This window comes from Lissotriton vulgaris, unplaced genomic scaffold (assembly GCF_964263255.1).
Source record: "Lissotriton vulgaris unplaced genomic scaffold, aLisVul1.2 SCAFFOLD_1375, whole genome shotgun sequence".
NCBI classification, from domain to species: Eukaryota; Metazoa; Chordata; class Amphibia; order Caudata; family Salamandridae; genus Lissotriton; species Lissotriton vulgaris.
In genome coordinates this window covers 39,178-51,071 of record NW_028244841.1, presented here as the reverse complement: position 1 = coordinate 51,071, position 11,894 = coordinate 39,178, and the positions used below count along the sequence as shown (strand labels likewise).

At 46.2% G+C, this 11,894-nt stretch overlaps 1 protein-coding gene across 1 annotated transcript; it reads right to left on the bottom strand.

Annotated features, from left to right (window-relative positions):
- Positions 1–6,221: 6,221 nt before the first annotated feature.
- Positions 6,222–7,938, bottom strand: LOC147666707 (MARVEL domain-containing protein 1-like). The gene has a single exon (XM_086948946.1). The coding sequence runs from the start codon at positions 7,526–7,528 to the stop codon at positions 6,980–6,982; it is 549 nt and encodes a 182-aa protein (XP_086805072.1). The 5' UTR covers positions 7,529–7,938; the 3' UTR covers positions 6,222–6,979.
- Positions 7,939–11,894: the final 3,956 nt, after the last annotated feature.

Genomic DNA, 11,894 nt, shown 5'->3' with positions numbered 1-11,894 from the left:
AAAAATTCTTTCATTTACAAATAATTGATTTTCTCCAGTCAACACAGTACCTGCTCTGCATGGTGCTGGTATGAGTGACCATTGGCCGACAGATGGGTAGTTGGGGCACTGAATGTCATACAAAGCTGAACTAAAGGGACGGTGGCTCCGAAGGTCCATGCTACATAAGCAAGTATGGTGTAATACGATATCAGATGGCCTGAAATCCAGAGCACTCTTTCTGGCTACCTTGTCATGATGTCAGGTCTTACATTTCTTGTCAGCAGTACTGCCTGGGGATTCTGCGTGTAGGATGGCACTGCTTACCTACGTTCCCTGGGTGATGGGCACAGGCCACCTGTCAGCCATAGGAGAACGTGGTCTAGCTTTCTGGGTGTTAAACAGCGGGACTTGAAATTACTATCACTTGATCTCAATGAGTGATCTTGGGCAAGTCAATTTGGCTTTCTCTGCCTCGGTTCCATTTTCTGTCAAAATTGAGAGCTCCTAGAGAAAAGCTAACGCGCTGTACACCCAAAAAGTTAATCTCGATAGCCTTGCAGATATTTCACAAGGAAACAGCACCAAACTTCTTTAACTAACAGGAAACCAAAGCATATCTGCACTCCCTGTCCTGTAAAATTATAACTGAAATCTGACAGCAGTAAATGCCAAATGTGCTCCAGCTGAAGACTCTGTGGCACAGATGCTTTTTTCATCTGGAACCTCTTACTTAATAAGACTTACATAAGATTGCAAAGCTTGCTGGCGAGCCCTCCGAAAAACGATAGTCTGGAATTTGGAGAATTGCTGCTTTCTTATTGGCCGAGGCCTCCCTGCTGCCTGCAACCAGCTTTGTAGAATATAAAAAATGCTCTCCCTTTGCCAGGATTGAATATAATTCCACACTTGCAGCAATGGGCTCTTTCTGAGGCTTCCCTGCGGAAGGACAGAGGGCCTAGCCAGAGGTAGACCTGGCAAGCTGCCATTTCTAGAGGGAGCTCAGAGGGGGCGACAATATCCGAAGCAGCTTGAACATAACACTGAGAAAAAGTCAGCATTTTCACATCGGGGATAATGGGCTGAAAGAAGCTGCAATCAACATTCAGGGGCGTAACGAAACTTGAGGTGGCCCCCCTGCAAAGTACATGTAAAGCTCCTCCTCCCCCCCACCCCCACCCACTGCACATGCAGTGCCTGGAGCTCTGGGCAGTGGCATAACGAAAGTTGAGGTGGCCCCCCTGCAAAGTACATGGAAAGACACCCCCACCCCACTGCACATGCAAAGTACCTGGAGCTCGAGGCAGTGGCGTGACGAAAATTGAGGTGCCCGCCCCCCCCCCCTGCAAAGTACATGGAAAGCTCCTCCCCCCCCACTGCACATGCAGTGCCTGGAGCTCTGGCCAGTGGCGTACCGAAAGTTGAGGTGCCCCTCTGCAAAGTACATGTAAAGCTCCCCCTCCCCCACCCACTGCACATGCAGTGCCTGGAGCTCGGGGCAGTGGCGTGACGAAAATTGAGGTGCCCGCCCCCCCCCTGCAAAGTACATGGAAAGCTCCTCCCCCCCCCCCCCCCCCCCCCCACTGCACATGCAGTGCCTGGAGCTCTGGCCAGTGGCGTACCGAAAGTTGAGGTGCCCCCCTGCAAAGTACATGTAAAGCTCCCCCTCCCCCACCCACTGCACATGCAGTGCCTGGAGCTCGGGGCAGTGGCGTACCGAAACTTGGGGTGGCCCCTCTGCAAAGTGCATGGAAAGACCCCCCTTCCCATCGCCCACCCGGACCCACTGCCCATGCACAGTGCCAGAGGGGGCCCCCCTTGGAGCTCAGGCCCACCGCACCGCGGGGTCTAATGTTACGCCACTGACAACAGCCATTGGTTTTAATGGGACCCATAGGACCGAAAGGCCTGATTTTATCATTCACTGAGACCATGGGCTTGATTTAGAGTTTGGTGGTAACTGAACATCATTATTACCAACAACAAGAGAGTGTTAATGCAAACATCCAACACAGTAGGCAAGTAATGAATTAAATAGGCACTACTGAACTAATAAGAAAAGAAAATTATTAACAGTAACAGTAACACCCTATCTTTTTCCTACTGTTAATAATTTTCTTTTCTTATTAGTTCAGTAGTGCCTATTTAATTCATTACTTGCCTACTGTGTTGGATGTTTGCATTAACACTCTCTTGTTGTTGGTAATATTGATTTGTTGAGGGGCATGGGAGTGTTTATTCCGACCCTTACTCTCTTGTTGATCGAATTATTGGTAACTGAACATCCTCCAAGTTCTTGGGTTGGTGTTAATCTAGAGAAGAGCTCAATGGTGGGCTTTCTTCCACCGCGCTACCCCGATGGCAGACAGCAGTATTCCAGTGGATGCTCTGAATTAGGCATTGTTGAGAACTCACCACCACGTGATACATCAGGTCCCATGTTGGAATTGGAATGGCCTGGGTTAAAGGTGGGTGTCAGTGGAAAAAACATCAGGTTCTTGTAGGAGGTGCTACACTGGAGGAGAATCCACTGGTGAACCTTTATTTACAAGAGGGATTGTATAGCGGAGAAAAATCTACCATTTAATTGCTTCTACAGATGACACTTATTGAGCAAATCTGATGATTATCAGTCACTGGAACTGTCTACATCAAGCCAGACCCCAAGTCTTGGCACTTTCAGCCAGACCCCAAGTCTTGGCACTTTCAGCCAGACCCCAAGTCTTGGCACTTTCAGCCAGACCTCAAGTCTTGGCACTTTTCCCGGCTTCACTGTAGAATTCTTTGGTAGATCCCATCCATGTTTGATCAAAGTAGGTGACCCACTACTCAGAGCTGAAGCAGTAAAAAGCATACACGGCACACCCAGTGCACTGACAGGTACTGACTGCACTATGCATGCGCAGAGCCAGTAGGGAAATTCAACACGCAGAAGAAATGCTGTGTTTTGTTTTTTAGGAAGAAATTAGAGAGTATTTTTTTACAGGATGCCCTCCTGTTCTCATGGTCTTGATATCCTGATCAATAAAAGCTGGTATCTTTTTTCAATTCCTGCAGTGCCTGCATCCCTTTGAGGCGACGGATGCCCTGGGGAGCTGCAGACGTGGCAGAAGGCTGCAGCACAGCTACTTCCAACATTGGAGAAAATGGCTTTCATTTTGAGGTAAGAATCACAACTTTTCGTGACAACCATAAAGCAAATTCTTCTCCACCATCAAATATGTTAGAGTGGGACGTTATCAGGGGCGGCTCTAGGTTCATGGCGGCCCTGGGCAGCGAGCGTAGGTAGGGGGCCCCCGCAACATAGCGAGTCTGAAGCCAATCAGGAACCAGGAGGAATGCAGGCGCGGAGGCCAGTGAAGAGGGGGGGTCAGGGTGTTTGGGAGTGGAACAGTGCCGGAGGCCGCCAAATCCCTGCCAGGGGCCACCAACCAATATGTATCCATCCTCAGAGGATTATTATATTAAGGATATATATTGGCGTGGAGGCCCCAGGGGTTTGTTGGCCCTGTGCAGGTGCACAGCTTGCACATGCCTAAGGCCGCCCCTGACGTTATAGCTGCAACTGTAATACAAAGGACCTGACTGCAAGTCTCGGCATCAGGCGATGAGCTATAGGAGGCCCTGTTTGAGGAAAAAATTATTGAGGACAAGCAACAGATCAGGCCACTACAACTGCCAGCCCTAGACAAACTCAAAGCAGCAATGGTAAAAACGGAGAGAGGGTCCTGGAAACCACGGCTTAGCAAGAGGTTGTCTCTTCCTAAGGGAAGGGACGGGGAAGTAGATTGGCTCTTTGCTGGAAGTATTTTATTTAGTGGCATTGGTTATTATCACTACTATATGTGTTCATCTGCAGCTCCTTCAAGGTGGTCATTAGCTTCCAGGTCAAATGAAGAGACGCAGAAGCCATGGCCAGGCTCTCTGTATCAAAAGCCCATGAGAAGTACCATTAAAGGTGACTTCAAGGACACACACTATGTTGTATAAACAGTTGACCATCCCCAGATTTGCCTATGGGTATGACATAGCTGCACAAGTGCCCGACCTTCAAAGAATGTGAAGCTGGCCTTAGAGCACCGTACGCCTTATTTTTTAGGCCCGTGGCAGGATCTACAGGAAACAAAACTGAGTCACAAAAGACAAGATTGCCCCAGGGGTGTGAATGATGCAGCGGGCACAGGCAGGTTGGAAATATCTGGTGTCCTAATTGTAAAAGCAGCACACCATGCCAGCAAGTAATGACTCAGGAACAGCAGCTATGCGAAAGCACACCCAAGTAGGAACAACTATTCTACTAAACGAACACGCGGTTTAAGACTTCCTCGTGTATATACTGCTCAGCGACTGAGCCATCTCAGGAGCTGTAAAGGGGAAGCATTCCAGCATGTGATCCATCCGATAGACTTTGTCTACTGTTGGTGGTTTATTAGTGATCAATGATACAATTGGGTTCCAAGCCAAATTTGGCTTGTTGACCCATAGTGCGAGAAAGGGAGGAGCCTTATCTGAATGTTTGGGGGGATATTATTGAATGTAATGACTAGAAACAAGAAGAAGTGGTGCTTCTTTGTTTGAAGGAATATGTATAGACCCATTGGCAATCTACAGGTTTAAAGACTGATTTTGAACCCTCCAGTCTGTCGCCTTTCTCACACTACTGACAATTGAGCTGCTGTTTCTTCAGACTTGATGAAGTGGAGTTTCTGTCAAATGTATGTAGGCTGTTAATTGAAATATGATTCATATTCTGGTAGTTATTTAATTGTTTGTGTGCAATAAATATATATTCCACTATGGAATTAAAAAGTGACAAAGATGTTTTATGCATGTACATCTTATGCAGTGGTGCAAACAACAAAAACTATGTAGTGATAGCTACCCAAGATCTACAGCTGGGCCTCTCCACGGTTACACTGCCTTTCAGCTCCAAACACATGCCACAGAAATATGTATAACAGGGGCCATGAAGTGCTATATCAATGCAATTGCAAAACAATGCATGTGAGTGATTAGGCCAGACAGGAAAATGACAGGTGGATTTCAAAAGCACATTATGCAGAGAATGTTTGAGCGGTGCCAAAAAGTACTATTGGGGATAATGTACTATTGTTTTGGTTACAAAAAGCAGATGCAATTTGCAACCAGTCGTTTTGCGACCAGAAACCTATATTGCGAAGCGACCTACGTACTGATAGTCAGGTTCGTAAAACGAGGAATCAGAGAAGGTCACAGTCCGATCTACCTAACTAATATTCATTAGTTTGGTTGAAAATTGCAGATCACCGCGATTGGCCTAAATCACAGGCATGGTAGCTTGGAAGGGTGAGCACAGCACCATCTCTATGACTGCTTTTAAAAAAAAGGAAACGTTTTCTTTTCGACCTACTGTTCCATAAGATCGATGGAGTTGGTTTGGCTCCACCCAGAGATATAGTTAGCTTTCACCTCACATTAGTGACTGTTTCGTAGGTCATTCTGCCTTCTTCAGGGTGCTGCTATGGAATGCATGAGGGGCAATTTTTCATCTCAAAAGTACACTGAGTGATCACATATTAAATTACTTAAATGTCATAGATGCATTGTATGCAGAAAACAAAAAAATGTTTATCATATTTTCACTGTAGCAGGTTTTTTTTTCAAACTAAGAGTTAAAAGGCTACGGGTTGAATTGCAAGTCAGGCCTATTGACTTTGCCAATGCTTGTTTCTCCAATGCCTGTAGAAATACGTGTAATATACACTCTCAAAATGATTGTACCACAAACAGTACCTTAAGCCTTTCTGCTATTTATCTTACACTATTCTCCAGCATTGCAACAGCTAAAAAATAAATACATTTAAATAGACAATTAATAACTACTTGGACTGGTGACAGAATCTAGCCTCAGTTGACTTGCTGCAATCACTTAAAGGTATCACTCTTTGTGTAGTCACATATCACGTCCAAATTCAAAGCATTTGAAAATAATCTGTATTTTATCAATTAGAAATGTTGGTGGTAAAGTAACATTAGTATTTTTTTTAATAAACTCGAGTGGATTTTGTTTCACTTTCCCGTAGAATTTTTACATATGTCAAACTATACAGCATAGAATTTTGAAAGTTTTGATGAAGCAACATTTTAGTAAAAATTAAATCCCACGCTTTACAAAGAAGACAAACGTAGGGGATTAACTGAGATGGGGAGGAATGTGTGGTGGGAATGCAGAGAGAGACAATTACAAGATTCCTTTCAAAATGTACAGTAATTCTTTGTTTATTCTCGAGGTTGCTATAAACAATTAAAAACTAAAAACTAAAAACCTGTTGGGAGGAAGAAATGGTTTTCGACTCCTCAGTTCAATAGGAGATATGGTCCAATGATTTCTTGTCGAAGTTGAAGTCCAGTTCTAATCTCAACTTCCGCATTTCAAAAAAATAAATCTCCCCCTTTGGCAAATCAGGTTTCCTTCCTGTGCTTACGAAACAAGCTTAATGCACTACTGAGGGACACATAAGAAACCTGGGCATTCACATCTCATCTGACCCTTGGACAGCTTGTAACAGCACATCCATGTTTTTTTTTAATACTGTAAACTCACTTTTTTTTTATGTAAGTGATCCTTGTATTTTTATACGAATATCCATATTATTCCATTGTGGTACCTCAACGTTATGATGTTCTCTCTTTTTGTCTTAAATATAAAGAATTGTTGTTCCTGTAATGCACCTCAGTAAGCGGTTTGGTGTAACGGCTGAGAAATTAATTCTTATCTCGGCATAAAGATGTCACCTCAAACGTGTGATCCTGGGCAAACCGCTTCACACCCGATATGTTTTTTTTCCTTAGCTGCCTAAACGTGGAAGCGCTTGGAAACAGACAGACAATCAGCATTCGGCGCTATAGTGTAATGAACCGGGCAGACCATTGAGTTCAGATCTGAAGCGCCTGGAGGTGGTTGGGTCTGCCGTGGCGCTGCATCCAAGCCCTCGCACTCACTCTCCACCCCCGGCGGGGCTCAGATGAGGCCTTGCTGGCCCCGGCACTTCTTGCAGGCGCAGGCCACGGCGGACAGCAGGTAGAGCAGGCAGCAGAGGCAGGCGAAGAAGGAGGCGGCCAGGTAGATGTGGTAGAGGCAGTCGTGCTTGTAGGCTGACACGCTGCAGTACTCGTGCCGCAGGGTCTTGTGGATCATGATGCCGGCGGCGGCGGCCTCAAGGCCGGCGGCCAGGGCGTCGTGGGCGGCGTTGGTGGTCAGCCAGCGCTCGCCGCCGAGAAGAGGCACCATGTCCTGCTTGTCCAGCAGGGTCAGCAGGTAGAGGGCGATGGTCAGCAGCCAGAAGAGCACGGCCACGAAGAGGGCGAAGTGGATGGCGCCCTCGTACTTCTTGCAGGCGATGGTGATCCAGAGGGCGGCCCCGGCCAGCAGCTGCAGCACCCGCAGCACCCCCACGAAGCTGCGCAGGAAGGTCCGGTTCGCCCGCAGGGAGCCCCGCGCCGCCTGCGGGGGCGGGTGTGCGGGCGGGGGCGGGTGCGATGGAGGGGGTGGGTAGGGTGGAGGGGGCATAGCAGGCAGCGAGAGGTCAGGATCCTGGCAGGGACCCTAAAGAGACAGCCTGGCGAGGATCTCCTGAGGAAAGAGTTCTGTCCGAGACCAAAGTTTCCGAGAAGAGAGCGCCGCGCCAACAGCACCAAATCTGGACAAGTTGTCTCTGCAAACAGCCACCGCAAGAAGAGATTGATGTAGCGCCAAACTCCGAGCAGAGATGCTCAGCAGCCTCCGGTGAGAAGGGAGCGGCCCCAGTGAACACCCCCTCCGACCAGACAGATGTCCCCACAGGCGGCCTTTGGAGAGGAGAGAGGGCCGCCCTGCACGGGCGCTCAGGAAGCAGTGTTGGCTTTTTTTTTCTTGTTTGATGGGTTGGAGGATCTTTTCTGTCAGTTACCAGGGCGCCCTCGGTTCCTTCCTCCCTCCTCTCTCTCTGTGCAGCTGTTGCTGCCTAGAGTGGGGCTTGTCCTGCCCCTGTAACCTAAAGCCTCGCCCCTCCTGACATCACTGCTCGCGTAACCCACTCTGCATTCTTTAAAAACATCTGGCAGCGGCAGAAACTGTTTCCTCTGGCTGTTTTCTGCTCCCATTCATTCCATCCCAGTTTTTTCCCTTTTCGGAACTTCGGTGCATTTGCAGACAGAGTCAATGGCACTGGTTGTTCGAGGCTGCGAAAGGCAAAAAAAAACACCCTACAGAAAACGTACCCTCCATTGTGCTGCAAAACAGCGAAAAGAAATGGAACAAAATAGCACGCAAGGCACAAAATGTAAAAATAAGTTCTCGCCAAAAGAGTTTTCTTATTTTGCCTTTCTTATAAAATCCCATATTCTGTATAAGAAACTGTAAACCAAAATAGCTGCCTTTTTAGGGCGTCTACTTTGGAAACAAGGTTCCTCAACAAGCAGCTGCAAAGGTGTTCCCCTGTCATGGTTGACCCCTTCAGCCGGTCCTGAATGCTTAGCCAGCAGCATGTGCTTGCTGGATATGAAGCCCATATTTATAAAAAAATAAAACCTCAGTCCCAGACCGGAAAGTTCGGATGACTAAAGAGCCAAGACTGGTTGAAGAAGCACAAACGCCACGGTACTGATCAACCCAGGTTTATTGTGTCACAACAGTATATTTCAAAATCTATCTTTTGCTACCATCTGTTTATTTGCGCCAGTTGCTTCCATTCCTAGTATTTGTTATCCATAAAGTTGGTCTTTGCAAATCTGAGTAAAATGCTTTGATCTGGTTAGGTCGTCCCTCGGCTGATTTCAAACAAGTCTATGTATTCCCTGGCATACATGCACAGAAACACAGTTTGTTGATTGCATGTGGCTGCTGTGTGCAGCAAGTGACGTGCCAGCTAGCCTGGGGAACTAAGCCTAAAAACAATCTGTTGTACTGAGATTTGCTCAGTATGAAATCAGAATGCGTAGAATTAGAAGGTAGAATGACCACTGTGTATTCTACTGTTTCTTGGTGGTTTTATATAGCGGGAACTTGACCAGAGGGTATCAGAGCGCTTTACATGAGCACTAGTTTCGTTACATGAGGACACATTCATTTTTAGGCACAGGGAGATTAAGCGATTTGCCCTGAATCATTGGATGCATGAGCTTCCCCCTTCATCCAAGCTGAAAAGGAAAACTTGGCCAGGCCATTTCCTCCCATATTTCTTTCTATCTTTATTGTTTGTGCAAAAATGATGAACTTTTAGTTTATTATTTTAATGAATTTGTTTGACTTGAGCAATCTCCTTTTTGTAAAGGTTTCTATTAACTTGTACAGTAAATATTTACTTACTGAGCTTCCCGCCAGACTTGAACCTGGTCCCCCAGCTTCAAAAACGGCTGCCTCTAGCCGCTAAGCCACACCCTGTCCCCAGGTTAAGCGCTGGTTCAGCCCGTGGCAACCGCCTGCCATTTGTTCCCACTCCTTTTGGGCCTTTCGAATCTTCAATTAAATCCTCGTTATTTGAAGCCTGCGAGTTCGTCTGTTCTTCAGAGGATTTCGCTACAGGTGGCGACGAGTTAAATATCCACCCACCCCCTGGCCCACCTAGGAGAAGCTCGCAGGCGACGCTGGTTGTCTATTTTGACATTCAAGCCAGGTAACCTTGAGGGATGTAGGGATGTGGTGGAAGGTCGGGGGCTTCAGGACTTAAAAAAGAGAAAGGAATTTGGAAGTCAGGGATTGAGTCCCCCGAAGAAATATAGACAATTCAATAATAAAGGGACATATGCGACCATTATCTAAGCATAAGAACGTTTCACAAACAAGGTACTGTGGTATTTTCATTATCAACCGTCGCTGTCGTATATATATACAATTTTCGTCACAGAGTAAACTAGAATATTGGACATTTCTCATACTGCAACCAGAGTCACAGACTGCAGAAATGAAGCCACTATAAAACTACCGCTGCTTCGAGGAACCTTCTAAAACAAACAAAATCTCAATTTGAAATGCAGTCTATGTTTCCCCAAACTCTTTTTGAGATAGCCATAGCCTTCATTCTCTAAGTTACCGCTTCTCGTCTTCGGGACAGCCACAGTAACTTTTCTGTTAAAAACAACTATTACTGACTAGACAGAGGAGACTCTGCGACGAGAGGAGAACAGGTGATTAATGCAAAGCCTCTTGTTGAACACCCAACCCTGCACTTAAGGGAAGCATGTCATTATGAATTGTTATGTGTTTCTTTTTTCCCTGCCCCCACTTTTAAAATGCTTAAGTCACACTGTATTTTACACCTTTTTATTTGAAGGCCAAAACGAAGCAGCACCCGAGAGGGCGTTGCTGTATCGTCACCAGGTTTTAACAGTATATTAATTCTTTTGTATTAATTTCTTTTTTATTTCGTCTAGTCTTACCTTTATCCAAGCCTTTCATGTCATGTACATCTGACATATTTTTCTTTTTTGTTTGTTAATTGAACTAGAGCGCCCTACGGCAGCGTAATAAACCTTGAGGGCCCCTCAGCAAAGTACATGGAGGGCCCCCCTCCGCAGTCAGTCAGGTGCTCTCAGGCCAGGGTACTGTGCTGAGGGGGGGGGGGCCTGGAGCACGGGGCACCCCACACCGCGGGGGCCTATGTTACGCCACTGGCACCCTAACAATAATGGGCTCTGGAGTGGTTTTAGATCGGCACTGGCGTAGAACAGCATAGCATAGCTGAGTAGTTTTAGTGCTAAAAACAGAATAAACTCAGGTGAGTCCAACCTGACCTGAGGTGTAGATATATTGACCCTAGATTTTAGGGTAAACCGCCCTTCTTCTCAAGAAGGGGAGCAATCTCCTTTAGAGTCAAACATACACCAAAAGGTACATCGTGTCTTTCCACCTAAGCGAGCCCCCTCCTTGCCGCTGATACAGCTACACCTCAACTCAGCTAGGCCGCCTTAAGGTATTTAGGGATCCTTGGCCATGAAGAATGCCACAGACCCAGTAGGGCTCTACATTAGGGCAGAAACATGTTGGCCTTACAAAGAGAGATGGTTTGAGCCATTGTTCTCAACACACCACCTCGCCTCGGATTTTACCTGCGGTCCCCATTTAATGAAGGTGATTCACCGGGGAACCACAGGGGATTTTCAGTTTATCAATTTGGATCCCATCTTTCTCCAGTACCTTTTTATCTAAGAACTCCCTCCTGGTCAGAGTCCTTCAGGAGGTTGAGTCCACCCTGGTGGCATTGTCCTACCAGGGTGTTAAGAGGTTGCCAATGATGAAGCATGATACAAATGAGTGTGTGAGGCTTCCTCTTCCATAAGAATGATCTTCCCTGCCCTTGGATCTTGAACAGTAAATTTGTGACATTCAAATTGGACTTTCACTTGTGTTCCTAAATAGGATAACAATTAATCCTCTTCTGCCTATAGCTACTGTACTTATGTTTGGAATAGCTTGCCAGCTAAGTTGGCCACAAGGAGATTGCATCTGTGCAAGAACACAATCCTTCCACCAGTTAGTGAAGGCTGAATGGAATGCTTTGCAGAGCCTCAGAGAGTCTTGCTGGGGGCTTTTTTCAGTCAAAATAGAATCTGGTGCTGTGCTCATCTTGGTCTGCAACCTGGGTGAAGTTTCTCTCTCCAATTTGAGAGAGATTTCACAGGGTTTTTATAGTATTTTTGACCTATCTTATCTCTCTTGAGGAATTCCTTGACAGAATCATATATATCAGTATATGCACTAATACGGTAAAATACTTGAAAATGCTGGCCTTTGCTCCAGAAGGGCATAGTAAATGCTTCTCTTGTCTTGATCCCCAAATACATCGATTTGTGTTTCCACAGGGCTTTCCCATTATTTGCAACTTGAATACCTCTTTAATTAATACAATTCAATTGCAGGCACAGATATAATATGAGCACTGAAATGGTTACTTGCTTTC

Coding starts and splice junctions, on each gene's coding strand:
- LOC147666707 (XM_086948946.1), bottom strand. CDS start 7,528: ATGCCCCCTCCACCCTACCCACCCCCTCCATCGCACCCGCCCCCGCCC.